The sequence below is a fragment of the Lepisosteus oculatus genome, chromosome 6 (assembly GCF_040954835.1).
Source record: "Lepisosteus oculatus isolate fLepOcu1 chromosome 6, fLepOcu1.hap2, whole genome shotgun sequence".
Lineage (NCBI taxonomy): Eukaryota > Metazoa > Chordata > Actinopteri > Semionotiformes > Lepisosteidae > Lepisosteus > Lepisosteus oculatus.
The window spans coordinates 28,388,486-28,408,683 of record NC_090701.1 but is presented as its reverse complement, the minus strand read 5'-3'; the positions used below and the strand labels follow the sequence as shown (position 1 = coordinate 28,408,683).

The window sequence follows — 20,198 nt, the reverse complement described above, 5'->3', positions numbered from 1 at the left end:
TTTGTTGTGATATTTCAATAGACTGATTAATATAAACTCAACCACAGAGCATTATACTTGCCTTCTGATAATACATACAGTGCAAAGTCTTTTCATGAACAGGTGAACCTGGCCTTGTGGATAGAGTACATTAGGATGTATTGCACCTTCTTGCTAAATTGTTCCTAAGATTTGATTGAGGCCAAACAATAATCATCCAATATTCATAAAACAATTTTAATTCAATATGTATCAAATATTAATTAATTTGTTAAATCATGCTATGTATAGCATACAGCCAGTCAAAGTAGATGCAGTCCATTTCTGGGACACACATAAAGATGTCGGAGGAATTAATCCCTTGTATTAATTGTAATTTGTTTATAATGCATGCCAGAGGTGTACATTATAGGTGTGCTTAGGTTACTATTGTATTTGATTCAGTAGCATCTTGTCATTTTGATAATGATCTTTATACAGAAACTGAGGAAAAACCCAGGTGGTCATCACTGGTTAAGGCAAACATTTAAATGATTTCTTATAATAATTCAACCCTTGGCCCTCAAGCCACATCAATTCATAATCAGACCAAAAGAAAATGAAACAGTTCTTGTCTGCAGAAGATTATTTGGCATTTGCATATCATCAAGGCTTCCAAAAACAATGAGGCAATCAAAGTTGGAAAACAGTAATTCTTTCACAAATCCTCACCAAACCTGCAGCTTCACTCAGACTCCCCTGTAGTAGTCTTGGTGTGACTTCACTCTTACACTTCCCCTTTTAGATCAAAGACCTGCAATTCATAACCCCCAAAGGAGCCCTTTTTCCAGTACACAGGAATAGGACTTGACTAGAGAACCCCGGGTCTGTGGCCATACCTGTGTAACCTTCTCAGTGACGTTGTGTGTGCGGTCCTTCAGCTTGCAGGGAGCAATGATCTCCTTGTCAGAGGAAGGTGAGGCAATGAAGGGCTCTGGCTTGAAGTCCACAAAGTTGAGTGTGATCTGTGGGATCTTGCTAATGGTCCGGTAACGTATCAGGTCTGAGTCAGAGGTTGAGTTCAGCATGTTAGTTCTAATGTGGTTCATTGCACCTGTGCAGGAATGACACAATTACCGTAAAGAGATTTGACAATTTTCATGCTATCTTAAAATCATACCTCACCTTACGAGCAATTAATAGAAGGTTCCTAACATACGGGTTCAGAAAGCAACCCAAACTAACTGTGCTAGCATCAATATGAGTTGAGCTGCTGGTACTGTAGGTGTTGTACTGTGTTCCTTGGGAACTAACTTACAGTATACTCAACTAATTTCTCAGTTAGCCTCTCTCTTCTGATAGACTGTCATCACACTCTTTTAGATTACATGTTTCCCACTCCCCTTCTCATACCTTCACTCTTTGAGGCACACACAGGGAGGGGGAAAGGAAAGTGTGAATCAAAATATTCCATTATTTTCTTGAACGATTCAGTCTTTTGAATTCCTGTTTCCAGAAAAAGGCTAATCTTTCAAAACTAGAAATGAAAGGCATTGTGATAGCCTCTACAAAGAGTCAGAAAAATATTCTTAACTCGCTTTGTTTTATGTACTTTCTTATGTTCTTGAACACAGTGTTGAATGACAAAAATACCAATAATTCTCTGCAAACATTCCTTGGAACCTGAGAGGTTTCCTATCCTGACTCTTTATCTAAACAAAAGGTTTCACTGCCCCATACCTGTTTCATTATATCATCATTACACTGTCCGTAAATGTGAAGCAATAACTGTGATGTCATATCTTTGTATCTACCTATGATGACGTATCATTGCACTGTCCATACCTATTCAGTTTTACTTAGAACAGTCCCTACCTGTGATGATGAATCATTACGTTACTCTGCACACTGTGCATCATACCTGTACTGGCATGGCGGCTGCGGAGCTTCTTATCAAAGTCAGTCTTCATGGCCTCAATGTCATCAACAGAGGATGCGCGGCGCACACTGTAGAAGCTCTCGCGGGACCGGCTGCGCGTCAGGCTGCAGTTGGAGAAGGAGGCGTCAGGGTTGAGGCGCTGAGGCCTGGGAGATGAGTGATTGACGGGTTGGTTTTCCCCGCCATCCAGCAGGGCACGCTGGTCCTCTGGCCATAGCATCTCGGGACCGCCCAGGCAGTTCTGCTCCGGCAAGGACAGCAGCTCCCCCAGGGCCAGGGGCTCGCTGCTGGGCTTGGACATGTCCACCACCACGGCCTCTGGGTCATCCCGGGACAGTGACTGCTTGCTGGTGCCCAGGGAGCGCAACAGGGGTAGCCGCAACCTGAACCCTCGTGGGCGTCCTACTTACAGTGACAGAGAGAGATCGACGGGGGGGGGGCACCAAAACAAAGTGCTTACTGAGCATGGTTCCAATAGTAACTAGAATTCCAAAGAATCTCCTGCACCCTTGACAGGCTTCTGAGAAAACATCCACTGATCAAACATATTACACTGTTCCAGAAAGAGACACTACACAAAAAAAAGAGTATGCTAGCTTTTTTATCAGTGTGTGGCACAAACAAATAGTTTGCATTGCTACACTTGTTTGATATTTTGTTGACAAAAGAACCTAAAGAAAAATGCCCTGAAAGGAAAAACTTTAATGCACTTAGATAAGCCCTTCAAATTGATTTATCAGCTGACAGCCTGAAAAGCTAATTAGAGTGTGTGGTTAAGTTTTTTTTTTCTTCAAAGTGTGTAGCAAAGGTAAGCATTTGATCAGTGGCCTTGAATAGAAATGCACTTTATCCAAAGTCAATGGCTGTGTCTCGCTAGTGTATACAATACAAAGCAGAATCACTTCTGATCTTAACCCTCAGCCTACTTCAGATCCTAGCAGAGGATCAACATGTTAAGTAATGTGGGGATATACTCCTTCTCAGGTCTTTCTGTTCTTGAAATACTTAAATTGGAGGTTGTATTTTGTTTTTTCCTTCAGAAAAGAAAGCAACAAATGAAAAGAAAAGCAAAAATAGTTTTAAAAAAGGAATTCTAATTTAAAATATTAATTGGTGGAGATCTGAACACGATTTGTTTTTTCTACCTTAGATGTGTCAAAAAACTGTTTTTTTTTGGCTAACAAGTTTGAGCTGACTTTAGTGTATTGTAACTCTTTCTCATCAGACACAGCCGCAGACATTCCAATATATCATGCTAGATTCCATTGAACCCCATTAATGTCTCACCAAATGGAATTTGGTTTGTAGAGAACCATTTGGAAAAGCTTCTCCTGTTTATTCAGTTTAATATAATCAACGAAGATGCATATACAGTATGTTTTTTACAGAATATAATTGTATATTTGTTTGTGGAAGATAAGTGTAACATTTAATATTAATCCAAATCTTTGTTTTAAATCTGAAAGTATGTCATATATGATTTATTTGCAATGCTGTCCTCAGTTGTTGAAAAACCATTGCTGCAAAGCTGAACAATTATTTAGAAAGTTACATATCAGAAACGTTTACATTTTAATGTGTTTCATTTCCTTTTGTTTAAAACATTGGGAATTTGAACTGGTGAGTGTAATATTCAGATTAACATGAGATGGCCTTGCTTGACCATGTGTCTGGTGTTAGTAGCTAATTAGTTCCTGATTAGTAAAATCATTCTAACAATGAGGGAATTGGTTTTGCCAACATACAGCAGTGAAAGAGATTGCAATTATTTTAATTAAATAGTTCTGATCAATGCAATTATATCAATATCTGACTAGACTGTGGCAGTCTGTCTCCAATTTTCTGTACCTGCATTGATCCAGGAGGACGGCACTTTGTGGTTAAGTACTTGGTCAGGTGAGCGAAGCAGTTTATTGTCAGTCATAACTTCGAAGTTGAGGATGAACATTATCACTGCACCATCCTCATTCTTCACTGGCACCACATCCACCTGGCATGGGAAGCACACACCTGCAGAAAGCAAGGAGCCACATCAGGGCAGTGAGCAAATATACTCCACACCCTTAGCAACACTCATCATCTTCATACCAATTATATCAGATGTGTGAGGCAACAGCTCTGCATGCTATGCCACAGTGATCCCCCCAAAAAATGTTGAACGTTTCTACATTTTTAATAATAATAATGCTTTACTAATTTATATAATTACATAATGGTCGTTTAATATAATCACTCAAAATGAATACCTAAAATATGCACTTTAAATGCAAAAGAAACAGATTGATTTATGTCACAATCTAGATATACAGTACATAGCAATAATAACATACGGGATACCACACAGCTGGATTTTCCAAAGAAGCCAAATAAAAACTTTCATGTACTATGTAAACTCTGATTTATACAACTACACCGATTTATTCATCATGCTTAGAATTAAGAAAAACATGTTAATAATCAAAACCTTTCATTGTAATCTTAAATGACTGGAAAAAAAATTAATAACACAATTTGGCTAACCTAAATAGCTTAACTGACCTAGATTCCTGGATTGTATACATTTAGAAAACCACATTGTTAGTGCCAGTACCACTTTACACCTTGCATACAGTAGGTGCCACCACTATTTATGTCCTCTCTGCAGAATGATAACCATCTTGCTCAAGGCAGGTTTTCAGTTATCTCAATCTGAGATACAGTATCTCAATGTCATGGGACCCAAAAGACCAGGGTTTATTTTAAAGTATATCATAACACTGACCAAGTGTTTAACAATAAACATGGTTTATGTAGAAACTGGACATCTTTGGGAGAGCTGAGAATCCATGACCTATGACACATTGCAGCTGTGCAGTCTGACAATTAAAGAAACACATCTACATTTAACAACCAGGAACATTCCACTGAGTTCACTCCACAGCCACCAATCATTGGTAAAGTCATCTTAAGTTCATTCCCTTCCTGCTTTTTGGAGCATTTTGTCATGTTGGGGAGAACGGCCCAGACTCTGTCACTTTTACCAACATCACACAGAAAATAATGTACTTTTAAGGATTTCTGTTTATATCAAAACTGTTTTAGACTAAAATAACTGTCAACTTGCAGTGCAGCTCATTTTGGTTGAGATGTATTTGGTTTTGGTTGAATTTACTTTATTTATCCATAATAATACTGTAGACAGTACATAAAAATGGTTACAAAGAATAGGAGGGTATTGATGTAAACTGGAAGGCTGAAGGAACTGAAACATATTACTTTTTACTCGGGGCAACTTTCATGTATTTTTTACATGAAAAATGACAAGGGAACATTAAATAGCTATTTTAAATTCTCAAATGAACTGAGAAAGTCACGTCAGTGGACTTCCATAGAATTAAAACATAAATACAAACCATTGGACACAAATAGAATCTATTTGGAGTGCATTTAAATCTTGTAACAGTAGGCAGTCCTTTGAGCAAGGGTAAGTGGGTATCTGGAAAAAGCTACCCAGTCATGTTGTTGAAGCTGATATCCTGGCCTATTTTTTTCAAAGACAGTAAGGTACCAGCAATTAAATGAGGCAGATAAACCTGTGGTAGAGTGGCCTAAACTTGTTTGTAACTGTACTTATGGCCATCTAGTCTATTTAGTTCCTAGTAGCTAATTTTTCCAATTATATGTTTCATCTGTTTCTTAAAACCACTTAATTTACCAGTATTAACAACATGGTTGGGTATCTGGTTCTAAACACCCACAACAATTTGTTTAAAAATGCTTCTTGGTTTCAATTTTTAGTGCTCTTCCCCTTAGACAAAGGTGCCTTTCTTTAAATAACTAGCAAGGATGAAGGTAAAAATTCTCAGAGTTATGTATATTTATTTCCAAAAATACCCATGATAAATTAGTATAATTTCAATGAGGCAGTTAATCCTACAGTATATCTTTTTCCCTTTATACATACTTTAGCATACATTAACTAATATCATACTATATATCATTCTGCATGTTATGTTTATTACTGTACATGTTACAAGTAATGTACATGTTACTTCCCTATTGCAAATTTAGACAACAACTCTGAGTCATAACTACAGGATCCATATAAATCACAGTGAATTATGGATAATACATTTCCTTTAACAATATTATTGCCTGTATGCAATAACATTGTATAGTTGCTAGCATCACATAACCTCCTTACATTGAATTTATGTAACATTTAATGAATTTACAATCCAGGCTTTCCTTGTGTGTTTAAAGTACGGGTGTTCTTAAAACACTTTTATGTTTGTATTGTCTGAACTTAGACAGGAGAGATAGGTGTTTCGTTTATTATTCTCAAGTTTAAAAAGAAATGCATACATTTTTGCTACATTTTTACACATGAAAACTCTATAACTACTTCACTCAAACTAATAAAAAGTGCATCATAAAAGCATTTTCAATTATATATAAATCGTTGTGGAAGTTTTACAATAATATCCAAGAATCAAGGATTGACAAAAGTCCAACTCTGAAAGCTGAGAAGTAAGCAGAGGGTCTGTCCATTTCCTATTTGCATGTTGGTTTTGTAGAAGCCTCTAACTTTACCTACCCATTGCAGTAATCTTGATCTGAAAGTGCAGGATTCCATCAATACAGAATTATACACATGCAGCACTAAAAATGCACAATCTCATCACAAAGGTCCAGCATGCTGGGTATCAGTCAATCGCTTTCTAGTACAGAGAGGTGGATTTAAAAGGAGATTTAACTGGCTGGAATGACTGCACTTAAAAGCAGAGGCTCTTTCCTTCTTATCAGAAGTAAACAGAGATTAGGGATCTTTCCTTACCATCTGACTTCTGTGACAATATGTTTTGTGGCAAAAACACACTGTCAAATAGGCACTGGTGGTGTGTGGATATACTGCAAATACAAACCCTCTTCCATGAGTCTTTCCAAGAAACACAAATTATACTGTATCTGAAAGTTAAATACTTAGCTGTGCAGGCCATAAAAAAAGACTCAATTTAAAGACAGCAGTTGTTTGTTAGAGCTGATGCTGGTTCTTTTAGCAGTGGCTTTTAATAAAAGAAGCAGATGACCTGTTGGAGATTTATTTAAATGCTCTAATGCTTTGCTTAGAACATTACAAATCTCAAAAATTCTGTTTAAAAGTTTTCAAATAATACATCAGATTGTCTTATGTTACATACTGTAAGAGACAAAAACAAATTAATTTACAAACTAATGTGGCTATCCCGCAGCTATTTTGATATCCCTTACATGCTATACAACCCATGGCTTGGTATTTCAAACACCTTACCTCCAAATTTGTAGATAGTTGCTTTTGACCCGTCTGTTAATAATGATAAATGATTTAATGCCCTCTCACTCTGGGTCATAGGCACTATGGTAAGAGCCAATAAGAAGCAGTCAAATAATTACAGGTCAATGTAGTTTTACATCACTTACAACTGCATATATACTGTAGGTCATAATGATCGTGCCTGGGCAGATACTGTACGTCGTTAAATAATCTCAGGGTCACAAAGGTTATGCAGAGTGGTTATTTTTTTCTTATTTTAGGCCTATGGACAATTTGGAAAAGGGAGGACTTGGCTACCGTACTTGGCTAATGTCTTTAGACACTAAAAGCTTACGTAATCCATAATCCAATTTATCACATGATATAATCTGTCTCTTGGGTTAAAAGAAGACTTGAGAGGATTTGTTCCAGTTCTTTTTTGGTTCACTTAAAAAGACTAATCCAGGGGCAAAACCAGCATATACGGTATTTCATCTAGTCATCTTTGAAATACTGTAAAAGAAGGCAGGGCCATTCTTTGTACATTTTGTTACTTCATAAAATTTGATTATTCAAAATGTTAAGTAGTTCAAGAGCACTTAACATTTACAATTTACAAAATTAAATATATACAATTTAACATTTACAAAATTAAATATGCTGTAAAATTCTACAAACATTATTCTTAGAGACATCTTTAAAAGTACCAACATGGTGCCAAAATTCGACACAAAATTTTATAAAACACTTGATCAGGGTCACTAATCTGTTTTGTGTTCAAAAATGCACAATGGAAATGCTGCTAAATTTATTTTTTGCATTAGCAGTGCATTACGCACATGCATTATGCTAATATGAACTTGTAAGCACATAGATTTGTTAACAGTCAAATATATATGTAAATATTCTAATTAACAAAAATACTTAGATAAAGTACAGAGCTCAAATCACTTGATTGCATAATGAGAAGTGCCCATTGTTTCCCATTTTAGAAAGATCAGAATAATAGTCTTTCTTTTGCTTTGGAACTAAATCCAGGTACTGGTCAACTCCCATTAACTCCTCTGTTTCTGAGCCATGCTTACTGAGGCAGTAGAAATACTGTACACTCAAACCAGGCCAAATCGGGTCCATCCTGACACTTGAACTCGTACCCTGGCTGGATGTCACTTGTCCTAAATCCATGTCAGGGCTAGAGGTAACCACCAATGATGAATTTTACATGTGGGTTTGCCAAAACATTTTCTGACATCTCAACCCATCATCTTCCACAAGGATAGGACTTAAAAATTGTTGCATTCAGAGGTCCTGTAAACTTGGCTACAAACTAAGTAAGTGACAGCAACCACCACTGTCCATGCCATATCTTTAAAGCCAACGAACTTAGATGAAAGCACCTGTTGGGAAAAAAGAGACCTATGGTATGTAAAACAGAATTCTTCTCAAAACTTCATCAGAAAAAATAAATCTTTTTTTAGAATAGCTGCTATAAAGTAGAAGCGACTGGATTTTCCAAGTTTTTCCACAAACAAGTCTCAATTTGTGGCCAGGTTCCCAAGTCCCAGGAATTTCTGCACGCTTCTTTGGAAATGCAGTAGCAAATTGCATCAGAGATCTTCTCTTTTCAGGAAAGCCTCATCACACATTGCTAGCGTAAAACAAGGTAGACATTGACAGAGTGCAGCTGCTCCTCTCTCCATAGGACTTCCAAACCTCAGCAGGAAACTACATTGCCTGGCCAAGCATGTGAGCTCTAATGAGTATTGAGTATTCAATATTCACATTTTACCTCTAGAGAATTGGACTATTCTTCCAAATGAGTATACATTGGAGACTTCATGTTAATTCATGACAGTAATTGAATAGTTACACGTGCTCTTTAAGTGTTTGTGAATATTAATGTTTTTAGACCCAAGTGTAAGTTAACAAATCAAATCAGAAAAAAGATTTGAAATAGAATTAGCAAAACAAGTTAACAAAGTTATTCAAAAATACATTTTTGTTAACGCAAAAACAGCTAAGGATATGATCAGTCCCCTGTTGAATAATGAAAAGTGGATGGCTGCTACTATTGTAGCCAGACTGTGAGATGCCCGTAGAATGGGAGATACAAGGAAATAAGGCATCCAGGAAGGCACAATGACACCACACTGATCCAGAGACTATCAGTTCCTTCAGACTTATCTGCAGAATTTTTGGACTGCAGTGGCTACTTCATGATAACTTACAGAAAGAAATAACATGTGCATCAGCAAAATGACTGGTTTTCACCATCTTCATATTCAGGGATAACACATTGAGAACAGAGATCAAATACCCCTAATCTGTAGACCTGTCAACATCCATGGTGTGATCATCAAGTTGATCAAAATCTACAGTCATTGAGGAGCAAGAAATTGAAATGGTCAACAGTTACAAATATTTTGGCACTACTGTTGAATGGATACTAACCTTTAAAACACAGATCCCATATGTAAGAAGAGCCAACAGTGATTGTTCCTCCTGAGGAAACTTCAGTCTTTTATCTTGTGTAGTACAACGATGTCTTTATTCTATTAATGTTCATTAAATCAGTCCCAGCATTCACTACAATAACCTTGTTTAGTAATCTTTGTACATGCAATAAAAATAGATTGATCAGCATTTTGAAGGTAGGTAACAAAAGTATTGGTGTACGTCAGCTATAGCTGACAGACATCTATTGAACAGTATGTCAAGCAAATTATGCAGAAAGCCAATATAATCATTGACTGTCATGACCTCCTCTTGCACAGTGAATTTGAGCTCCTTCCATCTGGGCATCGACTTAGACTACATAGATTCAACTTTATTCCTACAGCTACTGTATTAACTTTGCACAATTTTAAAGAAGGAAAAAAAAAAGCCTTTTTTTACCAAATTATTAAGAGCCTAATATACTGTATGTCACAAAATCACTTTTTATGTTCCTATAAGGATCACCAAGTAGAAAAACATTTCATATACTGACAACTAAAAGAAGCAATACTCAGGTCTATTTTATACAATGTATGAAATTAACTACTGTATGAAATTTCTGTTTTACAGAAAATGGGAAGAAATTTATTGTAAGAGTTCACTATGATAGGTAACACACTATCAAAATGCAAGTGTTACAAACCTGATATTATGTATTACCTCCTCCAGTTTGAGTGCAGTGTCAATATGTAGACTTCATCAGCCTCTGGATAGGGTGTTGTTGGATGATTTGGATGTCACTTTTGTTGAGGTGCTAAATGTAATTGTGTCCTGTTATCAATATTGGTGGGATGGCCAACAGTTGTTGGATGGAACTCATGTCAGGAAGTGAAAGCCAGCCACTGCCACATCTAAACAGGGTGGTTTTGTACTTTGGCTTGTTGCAATGGAAGAAATGATGCCTTTGTCCTTTGAAGGATGTTGTCAATGTATTGCTGAAAAGTATTTTGTTCTCAGTTTGTGCTGAAGGTATTCTTGTTTTAATCATTTTAAAATGCCTGGAAAACCAACTCTATAGGGAGCTGAAGTAGACATGTATATTTCCCTCAAGAAAATGTACACAGTTTATCTACAGAGACCAGGAGCCTCATGTGACAAAATGAATGAGTTCACATTTTCCACAGGTAAACTGGAAACAAAGGGAAGTGAAGGGTCTCTGTTCATCAAACCTGACAACAGCACTGGTACAAGAGCGAACAGCCCTTGAAGTAATGCTTTGTTGAGCACAGAACAGTGGCTTTCTAAAGAAACAAAAGGCATATCATAAAAGCAAAGTGATTTATGCACAAATTATTATAAATTGGCTAGTAAAATGTAGCAACAAACTTTAGTCAAGGTTAATATCTAAATGTATCTAATATCAAGGTAAATATCTGAAAATGTAAGTGACTGTATTCTGCACATTATCCTTTAAACTCCAGATTATAAGAGTTTTAATAGAAAGTATTTTTATATGGGGGTGTCAGGACAGAAAACATTAAATTAAATGTCCAGAGTAGCCAGAAGAAGGGATAGATGAGGCTAGCTGTGCGCTTCAGAGCTGCAGGTTTTGAAAAAAAAAAACAATTTTCTGCAAGATAATCAAATTTGGATAGGAAAGGTAAGGACTGAAGGGTTATCTGAGGGATGTCACTGAGGAATAAAAGACTACTCAACCCTGTAGTCTGGGAAAAGAAACAAGTGCTCTGTCACCACATGTAACTATCGAAGGGACACTTTTTGCAGGCTGAATTATATGATATGTTTAAAGACAAACCCAAAACTTAAATCACATACTATTAAAACTCAAATAAAGAAACAGCCTTAACCCATAGCACTACTAGAAAGAGTTTTAGGGAACATGGAAACCAAAGGTCATAAGAATGAAAGATTAACAAGAGAAGGTTATCTACTGTAGCTCTTCTAGGTCAATCTAGGTTGTCTAGGCCAGGTTTTTGAAAGAACCTGGGGGTATCTGTTTCAACAACACAGCTGTGTAGCTTTGTTTGTACTCCCACAACCTTTGGTTTAAAGAACGTCCATACAGTTTCCACTTCTGACCTCTGGTTCGCATTTCACTGTTGATTCTAAAGAAACATTTTGGACCCAGAGTAAACGTTTCTGACTCAACAGCTTTCCTAGTTGTGATGTATGTAACTTGGCAATGCTATCATGATCTCTCCAATGACAATAAAACAGATAAGCACCATCATATTGGTTCTTAGCCAAGTTTTAAACTGTGCTGGACAAAGTAGGTGCTTTGTACCTCATATAGATGGATCCATGTAAACTTTTGTCCCTGCAGAGACATGGGAGTAAAAAAAAATATTCTGTTGCCTACAACAGCTATAAAAAATCATTTTTATCATGAGATCAAAGGGGCAAGTGGAGTAATCTTTTCAATTTAGCAAAATACACACAACTCCTTTTTAGGGAAAAAGGCACAGTCTGCAGCTATTATAGCAGGACAATTTTAATCATTCAAACAGACAGTAAAACAATCCTTAGTGCTAGCTGGGGACACATGCTTAGTAAAACCCATCAGCAGGGATGAAAGCAAATCCTTCTCATACAGCGCACATCATCATACCCCCACCAGTGTCAGCTTGTAGTCTTGCCTACAAGTTAATCAAAAACCAAAGGCAAAAAATACACTTGCACAACAACTATTTCAACAATAACGTGTTGCAATAGATACATTCTCACCACTGTTTTGCAGGGGTATAAGACACATTATGATATATAAACTAGGATCACATATTCCCCCAGCATTCGGTTGATTTATCTCATTCTAATCTCTCCATTTATTTTGGGATTTTACCCAGAAAAGTCAAGAAACTAATCTCTCTGGCTAATATCCTTCTATTTTCTGATGCCATATAAAACTGTGGGCACATTAACTTGTAGGTGAAAAATTTTTCCCTTATTATACCAGAGTCCATTTATCCATTTTCCAACTGCTTCATCCAATTCTGGGTCACGGAAAGCAAGCAAAGGGTACAAGATAGGATACACAAATTCAGACACACAAATTTGTTGTACATCTTACAGATCCCATATAGTTTTTCTTTTGTGGCAGTGTACAGTAGTTGCAGATGTATCAACAGAGGTCTGATTCTGTGGTAATATTGCAAATTGCGAGATTTGTATAATATTTCTGTCATAATTTTTCTTCAACCAAATAAACAGAAGATAATAATATACTGTAAGTAATGAACAACAAAAAATGAGACAATATTGAAAATGTTTCTTTTTCCCCTCTTAGCACTGGGCTTTTCGCTTCTTGTTAAGGACTTGTTTGGTGTGTTCAGCGTGTCCTGCAGTGCTGTGGTGTGGTGTGAAGTTTATTAAGCGCAGGGAACTGCCAGTCACAGCTGTGGCAGTGTCAGTGTGGGGGCTATCTGTCAGATGGGACTATGTGTGCTGACCTTTCCCAAGGGTCGAAGCCATAGATCCCTGATTCCTGGAAACGCAGCAGCATCTGAGGGGTCCTAGTGAAATACTGTATCTAGCAAGAGGCTGTCATAAAGCAGGGTGAACCTTCTGATACTGGTGGGGTATAGGGTAAGTGAGGAAGGAGAGTTGGGGGAATGAGGGAGAGGATACAAAAGGTAAAAAAAAGGGGGCAGGGAGGAAAACATTTCACCTAGATCTCCACTGAAGTGCAATCATCAGAAATGTGAAAATATGATTATTTGCTTTTTAGAGATCCCATAATGGATTCACACATACTATAAACATTTTGTTGTCATAAAACTGAAACAGTATTTTTGACTCCCTTGCAATATTCTTCTCCATCTCTGTTTTATACTGTCCCTTTTTACCTGAGTTTGCAATTAATAATAACCCTTATCTTTAACTGGATCCTTTTCTGTTTTTGATTATTTCATAAAGGACTTTCTTTGTCTTTCTATTTTTTTAAAATTTATTAATCCACTGGGTCTACAGCTTTGAAGCCTTGAATATACTCCTGGGATGATTCTGTCCAGTTCATCAAGCAGAATATCTTTCAATTGATTTAATGGAATCACAAATCATTTCCTAAGTGTCCTATCCCATTCTACATCTCATAAGCTGTAAACAATGTAAACCATTGTTTTGCCCCTGTAATTTACTTCAAAGCAATTATGTTCTTTAGTAGTTATCTCAACTCTTTTTCTCTCTCTGTTGTGATGGTGTGCCAGTGATATCAACAGCACGAGACTTAAAATAAAATATTGGGAGTGCTGACAGAGCAGTCATGATTTCTTGTGGGAGTGAGAAGGCTCAGTCAGAATATTAGCGGGGACAGGTGGGAGTTAGATAGAGAAAACAGTCCCATGCGTGGCTTTACTTTGATTCATCTATAGTAAGTTACTGTGCCTGAAAGTGTTTTTTCCAGATGATTAGAGTTATATCTCCACCACTTCCATTCTTCCAGTCTCAGTGGTATGCTGTGTTGTGTTATTCACCATCACACTCAGTTAGTCACATTTCAGCGACTCTGTTGACATTGTCACTGCCATCCAATGAGGTAACTATTTAATATTTTTTTTCTAATACTCCTGGTATATAGATATTGTATAACCCCTAATTACCAGATCATTTGATGTTTTGTTTCTCCATTGTGTTATGAGTTTGACATTACTCCCTGTTCATCTGTATTGGAAGTTTTCTTTGATTAAACCTCCGTCAATTGCTGCTTGGGCAACTCTAGTTACAGATGGCTAATGACAAAGTCCAAATTCAGAGCCATGATATCTGGAATATACAGTAGGACTCCACACATCGGCCTATATTGGTTAGGCAGTTAAGTTTGCCGATAAAATCATTAAGTTTGCCAATGACACCACTATAATAGGCCTGATCAGTGATGATGACGAGTCCACTTACAGGGATGAAGTTGTACAGCTGCTTAGGTGGTGTCATAGCAATAACCTGGACTTGAACATAAAGAAAACGAAAGAGCTAATAGTGGACTTTCGGAGACACAGGCCACACACTCACAGCCCACTCAGTATTGATGGAACGGAAGTGGAAACAGTCACCAGCTTTAGGTTTTTGGGAATCCACATCTCTAAAGATCTAACCTGGACTGTGAACACTGACTCTATCATGAAGAAGGCTCAGCAGCGCCTTTATTTCTTGAGGTGCCTCAAGCAATGGGGGATGCCAATACATGTGTTGGTGAACTTCTACCGCTGCACTATCGAGAGCGTCCTCACCAACGGGATCACCGTGTGGTATGGCAACACCTCTTCGCGAGAAAAAAAGGCACTGCAGAGAATGGTCAATATGGCCCAGAAGATCATCGGCTGCGGTCTCACCGAGATTAAACAGCTCTATGAGGACCGCTGCTGTGGTAGAATTCTGGCCATCACAGAGGACAGTTACCACCCCGGGCATGAGCTCTTCACCCCACTGCCCTCAGGCAAGAGATATAAGAGCATACGGTCACTTACCACTAGATTCTTCAATAGCTTCTATCCACAAGCAGTGAGACTGGCGAACACATTTAGCCATCCCCCTCAGACCACACCTACACCATCACCATCTACCTCATTGTAATTTATTTATTGTATGTCTCCAGTCATTATTTACACATCTGTATTGTTTACATTCAAACTGTCTGCATGTTTACTTGCACATTGTCTGTTGTTTGTTTGTACATTGTCTTGATGCACTGTTTGCACTTTGTTTTGTTTTTTACACTTGTTTTACAAACGAGAGACTTTCTGTAAGTAAGAATTCCATTGTACCAGTACCGGTTACATATGGCAATAAAGTTCAAGTTCAAGTTCAAGTTCAAGTTCAGTTTGCCCCATAATGCTTATGCCCACACTTTCTCTTGCTCAGGATGTTTTGTACTGCGAAAGTATTTAAGCCATATTTAAAAGCAAATGGACATACAGTATAGTACTCATTTACATGTTTTCAGCACTTCTGATAAGCAACTATAAAAAAATATTGTTATAAAATATACAATGAAAATGCACCCTGTTTATTGTTATAGTATGTAGTCATTGTTAATTTAGAAAAAATATACATGACTCTTAAATGTATTTTCTTAAGCTAAAGCTATTACATTACTGACATTACCTACGATGCATAAATGCATGACTGCCACATTCTCTGGATGCTGTGTATTAATAATAATAAAACTTATTATCAGGTTTTCTACTCGCTGTTTTCTTATAAGGCTCCCCCCTGTACATTAATGTAAAAGAGTTTGAATCCCATATAATGACAAGTATTATACAACTGACTTTTTCTGTCCAGAAATATTCAAGATCTTCTTAAGTACTAGCAAGATGGGTGAAGCATAAAAATAGCAAACTCAGACTCTGCAGAACAGATTTTACTGTACTGAAGATGCTGTAGGACAATGCTATTTATTTAAAATGGACAATGTTATTTTTTACTCAAGATGGAAGCTGAAAACCTCTCAAAATCTGCACCTTTATAGATGTTGGGAACTTTTTAGTCTTAACAGTGTTCCCATTAGCAATAAGACAACAAAATATGAGATATATAATAAAAAAACCTTCCTCAGTTTTCTGTCTTTCTGTCTTTTTACTGCACCTCCTCACTCTCTCTCACTTCGTTCTGTCCACACATTTCTCTTGAGGGGAGTCCTGGCCTGGCCAAGGAACACCCTCAGAGAATCTCCCTCAGCAGTTTCTTTTTGTTAGAAAAAGTCTATGTGAAAAAAGCCCCCACAGCAGAGACATTCCTCCATCATGAGCTAGACTAATACACACCCATCTCCGTACTTTATGGCCCCAATGTGCTACTCACCTCCAAAGCAACAGCTTTCTGGGAAATCTCTCTTGGATTAAAAGTGCCATGGCTGTCTCTCAGTTGATATTCAGTAAATGACTAGATGCACCTCCCTTCACCATGAACCCCCTCCCATTTCACCATCCCCCACCACAAGACCTACCTGGACTGTTTTAGATAGATGGCCCCGTGGTCAGTGCAGACGTAATGTCCAGAAAGACAGAGAGAGAGAGAGACAGGCAGAGGGAGAAACAAAGACAGTGGGTAGAGCAGACACTGAGCTGCTTGCTCCTGCCCCACAGCAGTGAGCTGTTCTAACTGTTTTTATGTTGTTTTTTTGCCAGCAGGAGCTGTGGAGGGATTATAATTCTGAGTCCTTGAGTGATTACACACAAAGAGAAAAACCCTGTCACATCTGTTGGCTGCCCAGCTCGCTCTCTCCCTGTCTCAGTATACACATACTACATGCCATATACAGTGCATGTAATCTTCTTTGTGTGAGTCTCTGTGAATGAGTTCCCCTCACTAAGACCATCCACTCTTTCACTGTATTGACTCATAGCTCCTCTTTGTGATTTGGTCTTTGTCTCATTGTGACACTTTGAATCTGTGCAATTTTCTCTCTACCCTTGTTTCTAGTATCAGGTTCATATTGAAAACAAGTGATGAATGCTCATAGTTTACAGATGGTACAAAGAGTGGCACCATCCAAAAGATGAGAATGTGGGAGTTCATCTTATAGCTCTGAGCTCATCTTTCATGTTATTTCTCATATCCAAGTACAGACACATGATGAACATGAAGACCGGTGAAGGATACATTCCTGGCTTACCGCTGAAATAACTGAAAATCAGTATACAATACCATTATTTAACAGAATAGTACATATAGAGGTTTGTATAAAACGAACTGATTAGAATAATCAGCTTCTGTGGTACCCCATATGAATCAAGGATCCTTTAAAAACTCCATGCATGATTTTACATGTCAAAGGCCTTTTAAAGTCAATGATATTGACAGAGCAGTATTGTACAGTATACAGTATATGCATATTCTACACATTTGTCAATGATGTTTCTCAGGGCAAATACTGTATGTGAACAATGCATCCTCCAGTCTGCCGATTCTTTGTGAAGTTTGCCAATAAGGACACTGCCCATTCTGTTCCACATTCCACAGATTCTCTTGTTAGGAATGTTATGTCTTAAAAGCTGAAATCGTGTCGCAGTCATCTTAACAATGAGCCTCTTTGTCCAATGCTGTAGGGTAATTTAATTTCACCATATACCCCAGAAGAGATCTGTCAGTGTACTGTAGGCTTTCAGTAGCTCAATAGTCATGGTTCTATAACTCTGTGACATACATGGTGATTTGGTGCTGTAAATTCAGAAGGGACAGCTGGATTAGGCCTGTTCAGCTTTTCACAGAAGCACTCTATCCACGTTCCAACCTTCAGCAGTGCTGGGTTTTCTACCTTTAACTATTGGAAGCTAGATCCATGTGCCAGACAACTCCTTAATGAGTCTGTACAGTGTTTTCAGCTCCCTTCTGCATCCTCTGTTTATCCTTGTCTTTTAGAAAGGCTATTTTGGAACTGGCATTCCCATTCTCCTCTTTCCATTATAAACTCTATAAAGGAAGTTCCCTTTCTCTTCTGTACTTTGGAAGAAAAAAAGATTAATATTTCACAATGAAATTTGAAATATTACACCCATAAATGAAAATTATATGTTCTCATTTCAGGAACTGTAATCTTACTACAAGCTTCCTTCCAATCTATATGCATTTCTATAGCCCTGGGGGATGATGTTGTCAGCAATCTCAAAATATAATTGTGTTGTATTTTGTTGTATTTTAGGTGCCCAAGCAATGTGGTTGACTTTACATGAAAACATTATATGTGACATTATACATACAGTATTTAACTTCCAAAAACTTGACTTTCACTTGACTTTCTTCATAGAGATCACAGATCTGAGAGATCACAGATCTTACAGGACCTCTCGTAGTCGTGATCATATAAAATCTGTCACTAGCCCCTTGTGTATGTTTAATCCTTGGAGAGTTCTGGGCAACTGTATGGCGGTTACTTTGCTAGGGTCTTGTATTTAGCAATAATTATTTCCATTTCATGCAAATCAAGATGTGATCAATTTTGTTTCCATCTTTATCAAACAGAGAAAAGTCAGCATGTACTGTACATATCTCTTTGAGAAAAAGGGGATCCTCCAATTACCAGATTATTGGATTCCCAAAAAGTGACACACCTCTTCCCCACATCTGTGTTTTCCAATACACTAATCACTGTTTTCATTATCAATCCCTACGTAAGCATCTATTCTGCCAATCTATACTTTAGAATTCTATTCTGCCAATGCAATAGCAAGTCACATTTTGGAGACTGCTCCTCATTCTAGAAGACTTTTTCTTCATTTGTAGTAAAGCCACAAGTCACAATTAAGAACATGTAAGGACGTTTATACAAACAAAAGGGGTAGGCCTTTAACTCGTTTTGTAGGTAGGAGTTCTGAGCATTTTTTACAGATTTTTCTTTCAGATTTTTTGGGTATCAGTTTGTACAGCATGGCTCAGTAGCTTGTCCTGTATTCCTACAGCCAATTGTTAAACAAAATCCTTCCTTTGTTCTCGGTTTTAAATTATCTTCCATATAGTTTCCACTTGTATACTCTGTTTTGTTTCACAGTATTGATTCAGAAGAAGTCCATATTGTTGACTTTGTCAATGCCTTTAATTATTTTGCTTACTTGAATAAGGAGCCCTCATAGACCTATTTCAGCTATTAAATGCACAATATTTATATTATTTTAAGCCAGGACAGTACAGTATCTGGTTACACTTCCATAGATAGATTTCAGAGCAGTACTATATATTTTTGCAAATAAATATAAATATATTGTAGCGCTTTCGCCTGGCGTTGCAGCTGAAGAGCACGTGGCTGGGGTACGCGGCGAGGGGCAGGACAGGAGTAGTAGTGGTCAGGGCGGGGACGAGGAAAGACGCTGACCAGTGCAGCTGATCCACTGCAAAACGGGCGTACAGTGTGATGAGATCGCCCGCATTCTTGTAAATAGTTCCCCGGTTTCGCACCCCTGTTATACTTGTATCCAATTGCCACCCTATCCCTTTGTAGCTACCCAAATAGACCCCAGTGTGCTGCTCGCTCTCTTGTCTCTCTCCGGTGCCTGCTCGTTCTCTCTCATTTTCAGTTTGTCTTTTGCACTGCTGGCACACGGGCGCAGGAGTGCCGTGCTGGCTGTACCGAAGTTTAATAAAAACGCTGTTTTCTTTACTCAATGAGTGTCTGAGTCACTGAGTCCATCCTCGCCGAACCAGAAACTATTACAATATAAATATATAGTAGTGTATAAACATAATGCATTTTCTTGCCAGCAGTCATGTCACCCTGCAACTCACAACTGGCAACCTACTGAAGCTAAGCAGGTGTGAGCCTAGTCAGTACCTGGATGGGAAACCTAGTAAAAAGTAAGGTTGTTGCTGAAAGAGGTACAGTATTAGAGGGGCCAGTAGGGGGCACTCACCCTGCAGTCTGTGTGGGTCCTTATGCCACAGTATAGTGACGGGGACACAATACTGTAAAAAGGTGCCGTCCTTCGGATGAATTTTAAAACCAAGGTCCTGACTCTGTGTGGTCATTAAAAAACCCAGGGTTTTCTCAAAAACAGTAGAGGTGTTACCCCAGCATCCTGGCCAAATTTTCCATTGGCCTTTACCAACAATGGCATCCTAATAATCCCCATCTATGAATTGGCTTCA

General features: G+C 37.9%; 1 protein-coding gene across 3 annotated transcripts in view; it reads right to left on the bottom strand.

Moving 5' to 3' along the window:
- The window catches only part of kcnh2b (potassium voltage-gated channel, subfamily H (eag-related), member 2b), a 273,796-nt gene that overhangs the window by 140,033 nt on the left and 113,565 nt on the right, over positions 1 to 20,198 (bottom strand). The window contains exons 1-4 of one of the 3 annotated variants that reach the window (XM_015354322.2): positions 16,567 to 16,673; positions 3,746 to 3,907; positions 1,880 to 2,302; positions 858 to 1,072 (exon numbers count right to left, since the gene is read on the bottom strand). In XM_015354322.2, the coding sequence (XP_015209808.1) occupies positions 858 to 1,072; positions 1,880 to 2,302; positions 3,746 to 3,845 (738 nt within the window). In that variant the 5' untranslated portion in view covers positions 3,846 to 3,907; positions 16,567 to 16,673. Of the gene's footprint in view, positions 1 to 857; positions 1,073 to 1,879; positions 2,303 to 3,745; positions 3,908 to 16,566; positions 16,674 to 20,198 lie in introns of those variants that run through there. The other 2 variants (XM_015354320.2, XM_006634218.3) reach the window with 2 other exon arrangements.